The sequence below is a fragment of the Eimeria mitis genome, genomic scaffold (assembly GCF_000499745.2).
Source record: "Eimeria mitis Houghton genomic scaffold, Emh_scaff3218, whole genome shotgun sequence".
Classification (NCBI taxonomy): Eukaryota; Apicomplexa; class Conoidasida; order Eucoccidiorida; family Eimeriidae; genus Eimeria; species Eimeria mitis.
This window is the reverse complement of record NW_024015226.1, coordinates 1-6,343: the sequence shown is the minus strand read 5'-3', so window position 1 is coordinate 6,343 and position 6,343 is coordinate 1. Positions and strand designations below refer to the sequence as shown.

Genomic DNA, 6,343 nt, shown 5'->3' with positions numbered 1-6,343 from the left:
ATCGCCGCTGTCTTACGCTGCAACATCGTTGCCAAGACAGGGGCGGGGTCAGTGCAGCCCCGGGTGCCGTGGGACAGCAGCAGCAGCAGCAGCAGCAGCAGCAGCAGCAGCAGCGGCAGCAGCAAGGGCAGCCAGTTGCTTGTGAGTTTCTCTTGTCCTGTGCTTCGGTTCTATGGGTCTATGGATGCCGCCTCCTTTGCTGCAACGTCTCGCCTCTCTGCTGCTGCTGCTGCGCTGCTGGCCACCCCGCCGCTGCAGCTGCTGCCGCAGCTCTGTTCCTTCTCTGCGACGCCGGGTTTCTTTTCTCAGCAGCCGCATCCCCCCCATCAACAGCAGCAGCAGCAGCAGCAGCAGCAGAAGCTCGTGTATAATGAATTCCCCATGGCGCTGCTGCCTGATGCTGTCTTCTTAGACCCGTACACTGCAGTGGGCCGGTGGTCAGGCCACTGGAGTTGTTCGCTGGTGCAGCAGCAGCTGCCTTTTACTGCAGCAGCAGCTGCAGCAGGAGGCGCAGGAGCTGCAGCAGCAGCAGCAGCAACATCAGCTGCTGCTGCAGTTGCCCCTTGTAGAGAGCAGTCACAGTGCGTGGTGCTGGGGGCATTCGAAGCTCTACACCACATGCTTCTCGCTGCATGCAGCCCCAATTCTTCTTTGCTGCTGCAGAGATTAACAACAGAGCTGCTGCGGCTCTCGCTGCAGCAGCAGCAGCAACCAGGCAGCCTGCTGTCTCCCTCGGGGGGGGACGGGCTCCCAGGCCACCAGGGGGACCTCCTGGCCGCGCTGCAGCAGCAGCACTTCTTGTCTCTCTTGGCGTGCAGCGGCATCAGCAACGGCGACTGTATCCTCAGCGGCACCAGCGACAGCAGCAGCAGCAACAGCAGCAGCAGCAACAGCAGCAGCAGCAGCAGCAGCAGCGATGCGATAGAATGTGCTGCAACGTTTGCTCAGTCTGTCTTCGCTTTCGTTGACTCTCGCGTTAAGGTGGCAGCTGTCTCCGTCCTCACGCTGCTGTGTCTCTTGTGGAGACAGCAGCAGCAGCTGCTCGAGCAGCAGCAGCTGCAGCATCAGAAACAGCAGCAGCAGCAGCAGCTCTTTGCGCTGCCTCAAGCTGGCCGTTCCGCAGCTGCGCAGCAGGCGATGAGCCGGATACACCAATGGGGTGGCATCTGCAGCAGCAGCAGCAGGAGCAGCAGCAGCAGCAGCGCAGCCTTGTGTCTTGCTGCTGCCCTTGCATTTGAGTCCGATGATCTGCAGCTGCTGCTGCAGGACAAACAGAACCAACAGCAGCAGCAGGATGCGGGGAAAGCCAGCAGCAGCAGCAGCAACAGCAGCAGCAGACGATGGATTCGAAGGCTGTACACAGACAAGCTTGTGGGTCGGCTGCTGCGGCATCTGTATGCAAAGGAGCAGCAGCTGTTAGAGTACAGGCTGCTGCTGCTGCAGCTCATCCTGCTAGCTCTAGATAGCCAGCAGCAGCTGCTGCTGACGGGAGAGGACTCTGCCTTTGCTGCCACTGTGCAGTTCTCGCAGCAAGTGCTGCTCGATGTCCTGCAGCAGCAGCAGCAGCAACAACAGCAGCAGCAGCAGCAGCAGCAGACGGGTCTTGTGCTGGGCCAGGTGAAGCTCGTGCGGTTGGCGCTGCTGCTGCTGCAGCAGATAACCTGCGTGCACAGGCCACGGGCGGCGCTGCAGCAGCTGCGGCAGCAGAGCAGCAGTACGGGTCTAGAGGCGCTTCGCAGCAGCAGCAGCAGCAGCAGCAACAGCAGCAGTACAAGCGGCACAGCGGCAGCAAACGACGGAACTGCTGCAGCAACAGAGACTCCTCGAGGCCCTGGCGGGTGGAGCTTGCTGCTGCAGATGGCGCAGCTGCTGCTGCAGCAGTGGGAACGCATGTGTTGGGGTCGTGGTAGAGCTTGGCTTGCTGCTGCAGTTGAACAGCTGCGGTGCTGCTGCTCCGTGCAGCAGCAGCTGGCGAGGGGCCAGCAAGACGGCGGGCTGTGGCACCTGCAGCTCCTGCAGCAGCAGCAGCAGCAGCAGCAGCAGCAGCAGCAAGGCTCTTTGCAAGCAAAACGCATGCAACCACTGAATGCTGCTGTTGCGTGCAGCAGCAGGCTCTTGTCTGCTGCTGCAGCGGATCTTCCGTTGTATGCGCGCTGTGACGGCAGCAGCCCCAGCAGCAGCAGTTGCAGCACCCGCAGCAGCAGCAGCAGCAGCAGNGCAGCAGCAGCAGCAGCAGCAGTGCAGAAGAGCAGCAGCACGAAGACACTGATGATGAGGATGCTGCTGCTCAGCTGCTTGCTGCAGTTGAAATATGTGGGGCGCTGCAGTCCCTCTGCAGCATCGCCCGCTCGCAGCTGCGTTTCCTGCCTGCTGCTCTACGTGACAGCAAGGGCAGCAGCAGCAGCAGCAGCAAAGCTAGCAGCAGCAGCAGCAGCAGCAGCAGCTACTGCAACGATATCTCTGACTATGAAGCATTCTTTGATTGCCTGGAGTTTCTGTCTTCAAACCGCGAGCTGCTTGAGGCGCTTCTCCCGCTGCAGCAGCAGCAGGAGCAGCAGCAGCAGGAGGAGCAGCAGGAGCAAGAGCAGCAGCAGCAGCAGCAGCAAGAGCTTAACCCGGGTTTGGTTCCTCTACAGAGTGCAACAGAGTGCTGGAGCGGGCTGCTGCAGGCGGCACCTCAGGTGTATCGGGAGGTGCATGCATCAGAAGCATCAGTTGGTGCTGCAGCATGGGGGGTCGATGCATACGGCAGCAGCAGCAGCAACAGCAGCAGCAGCAGCAGCGAGCAGCAGCGGGGGCCTGAAGATGCTGGTGAGCTGCGCCTGCCGCAGGATGTAGAGAGAGCCAGCGTGTGCCTCGCCGGGAGGAGACAGTACGGCGTCTCCTTCGGCCTGCGGGGGAGACAGTTGCTGTTTCTGTCTCTTCACTGCAGCCTGCAGCAAGAGCGCCTGCTGCGTGCACGTCTAGGCCCAGCATCGCTGCTGCAGCAGCAGCAGCAGCAGCATCCTTTGCTGCAGCAGTCCGTCTGTACACCCTGGATGCTCTCGGGTGTAGCAGCAAGGGCCTCTGTGGGGCTGTCGCTAGCTGAGGCGCAGCAGCTGCTGCTGCAGAGCTACACGCAGCTCTTCCTTGCATGCAGAGACGCAGCAGTATACCCCCTGTACATCCCCCGACCCTGCAGCAGCAGCAGCAGCAACAGCAGCAGCAGCAGCAGCAGCAGCAGCAGGAGCGCTGGACCCCCAGATGCTTGCCCTGGTCCTGAGAGGCCACCGTTCTCGTCTATGCTGCTGCCGCTGCTGTCGCTGCTTGCTGCAGTACCCCGATACAGACAGGATCTGCTGCAGCGGCGGGGCTTCTTTGAGGCTGCTGCATGCGCTGCGCAGCAGCTGCTGTGTGCCAGCTGGTGTACAGATATATGTGCGAGCAAGCAGCTGCCCCCTTCTCCAGGCAGCAGCAGCAGCAGCAGCAGCAACAGCAACAGCAGCAGCAGCAACACAGCAGCAACAACAGCACAGCAGCAGCAGAAAGCTCACGTAGCACTTGAGCTGCTCCTCGGACCCGGAGGCGTCACCTGTCTGCCTCACACCGTGCAGCCCACGCTGCTGCAGCCGCTGCAGCAGCAAAACCCAGCAGCAGCAGCAGCAGCAGCAGCAGCAGAGTTGCTGCAGCAGCCAGTCGCCGACGGTGTGCTGTCTGTCCCAAGCAGGGATGTGCTGCGGTGGCTCAGCTTGTGCAGCAGCCCTGCCGGCAACCAGCAGCAGCAGCAGCAACAACAAAAACAGCAGCAGCAACAGGAGCAGCAGCAGCAGCAGCAGCAGCAAGCAGACAGCTTGTTGTGTGCAGCCCTTAACGGCGCACTGGCAGTAACAGCCATAGTGCATGAGGCGCTGCTGACTGGGGAGACGCAGCAGCAGCAACAGCAGCAGCAGCAGCAGCAGTACTTGTTGCTGCAGCTGGGGCGAGACCTAGGGAATATGCACCCGCAGGAGCTGCTGCGTCTGGCTGCTGCTGCTTCTGACTTTTTTGCTGTAGCTTCTGGCGTGTGGGCGCACTTAGCACTGCAGCAGCAGCAGCAGCAGCAGCAGCAGCAGCAGCATTCGCTGCTGCAAGAAGGGTGCAGGAAGAAGCAGCAGCGACAAGAGGGAGACATGCTGCTGTGGCAGCGGTGGCGCAGCAGCCTAGCTGAGCTTCTTTCCAATCTGCTGCTGTGCGTGCGGCGCAGCAGGATGCTGACGCTGCGTGCTGCAGCAGCAGCAGCAGCAGCAGNGCAGCAGCAGCAGCAGCAGCAGGCACTGCAGCAGACGGAGCAGCAGCAGAGGGGGGGGCACTCCTCAGCCACCAACAAAACATATTTGTGGTAGAACAACGCCTCAGTCCCGCGCTGCTGTCTGCTGCTAGTGCTTTGCTGCTGCATGCAAAAGCAGCAGCGCTGCTGCAGCACCGCCAGATGTCACTTGCTGCCGATGGAACGCAGCAGCAGCAGCAGCAGCAGCAGCAGCAGCAGAGTGCATCCATACAGCAGAAACCAGCGAGCCTCGTACCCCCATCTCCTCTGGCTGCATCAGGAGCAGCAACCCCAACAGCAGCAGCAGCAGCAGCAGCAGCAGCAGCAGAAGCAGCACGCCCCGAAGCACTTGTTGCTGCTTGGGAAGCAGCGCACGAGCAAGTTGCTGCTGCACTCAACGCAGCTTTAGTAGCTTTGCTGCAGCGGTGTGCTGCTGAGGCTTCTGCCCTGTATACCTACGGCTCCCCCTATAGCAGCAGCAGCNAGCAGCAGCAGCGGAGGCCGGAACGCCGCTGTCTTTCTTGCTGCACTTGGGTCGAGACACAGCAGCAGCACCAGCAGCAGCAGCAGCAGCAGCAGCAGCAAAGGGAAGCCGCGAGGAGTATGAGCGCTGCAGGGCCATTGGGGTGCAGTGCCTCTTCTTATCTCATCTGCTGACTAGCGGTTGCTGTCTCCCCCGGAGCGGCGTAGAATACAGCAGCAATGGAGCAGCAGCAACAGCAGCAGCAGCAGCAGCAGAAGCAGCAGCAGCAGCAGCTCAAGGTAGGGTTGTTCCCGTTGCTGAGCTGCTGCTGCTAGAAGGGTTTTTCCATCGTTTGCTGCTGCAGCAGCCGCTGCTGTCTCTTGTCTCTGTCTCCAGCTGCTCTGACAGAGACGCAGCAGCAAGGCCCCTGCGGTCTCCATATGACATAGTATGTGCAGCAGCAGCAGCAGCAGCAGCAGCAGCAGCAGAAGGGACAACAGCAGCAACTCTTATGCGGCGTTCCCCTGCGCACCTCGCGTATTGCCAGGTGCTGCAGCTGCTGCAGCAGGTCCTTGAGTGTCTGCAGCAGCAGCAAAGAGCTTCGGAGGAGACAGTGCGAGCTGCCTTTGGGGTGCTGCGGCTGCTGCTGCCCCGTCTCCGTTTTGTCTCCGGGGTCCTGCTGCAGGGGACCCCCCTCGCGCATGCAGAAGAGGCCCTCCTCTATGTGGGCCTCATGCGGCATCTCCCCTCGTGGGAGCGCACGCCCACAGACTTGCGAGTACGGCTGCTGCTGCTGCTGTTGCTGCTGCTGCTGTTGCTACTGCAGTTGCTGCTTGCTGCTGCTGCTGCTGCTGTTGCTGTTGCTGCTGCAGTTGCTGCTTGCTGCTGTTGCTGCTGTTGTTGCTGCTGTTGCTGCTGCTGTTGCTAGTGGTAGTAGTAGTTTATCGGGGGGCAACGTTTGTGTATGGGGGGCTGGTGAGTCTGCACAGCTGCGTGGGGTGTATGTGTGTCTCCTTTCTCTGTGTGTCTCCTTTCTGCAGCACGTTGTGGGGGCCTGGCTAACAGCAGGGCGGCTGCTGCTGCAGCAGAGCACGAGGGCCCTGGAGGGGGCGCTGCTGGCGGGGATGCAGCCGCTGACGGCTTCGAGTCTGTTGGAGTGCTGCAGCGCGCAGCAGCAGCAGGGGGCGCTGGAGCGGCTGCTGCAGCAGCAAAAACAAAACTGCTGCTGCGCAGCAAACCCAGCAATCGATAACTATCAATCCAAGGCCTGCTGCAGCTGCTGCAGCAGAGTCAGCGGTGCTGCTGCTGCCAGCTGCCGCTCGGGCTTGCCCTCAGTCCTGCAGCAGGTAAGACCACCTGCAGCAGCAACTCCCTCCTACAGTGCCGCTGCAGCAGCAACGACAGTAACAGCAGCAGCAGCAGCACCATCATGCAGCCTTCGTATGCTTTTTTGTTTATGTTCTGCGCCGCAGCGGGGGTTGGCTCTGCTGCTGCAGATTGTTAGTGGCGTTGTCTCAGCTGTACAGACACTGCAGCTGGTGCTGCCTGTGTCGCACCAGCTGCCCCCTCCCCCAGCGTTGCGGTTGCTGCTGCAG

General features: G+C 61.3%; 2 protein-coding genes across 2 annotated transcripts; both read left to right on the top strand.

The window, feature by feature from the left end:
• Positions 1-180: 180 nt before the first annotated feature.
• EMH_0063500 (uncharacterized protein) lies at positions 181-4,361 on the top strand (the record flags this gene model as incomplete). Its single annotated transcript, XM_038022558.1, is given in 4 exon segments — positions 181-2,094; positions 2,166-2,216; positions 2,220-4,266; positions 4,270-4,361. Coding segments are annotated over 4 exon segments (4,104 nt in total).
• An 86-nt stretch (positions 4,362-4,447) lies between these two features.
• On the top strand, positions 4,448-6,000 carry EMH_0063490 (uncharacterized protein; the record flags this gene model as incomplete). The annotated part of the gene is given in 5 exon segments (XM_038022557.1): positions 4,448-4,768; positions 4,772-4,911; positions 5,145-5,526; positions 5,621-5,723; positions 5,789-6,000. Coding segments are annotated over 5 exon segments (1,158 nt in total).
• Between the last annotated feature and the right edge of the window lie 343 nt (positions 6,001-6,343).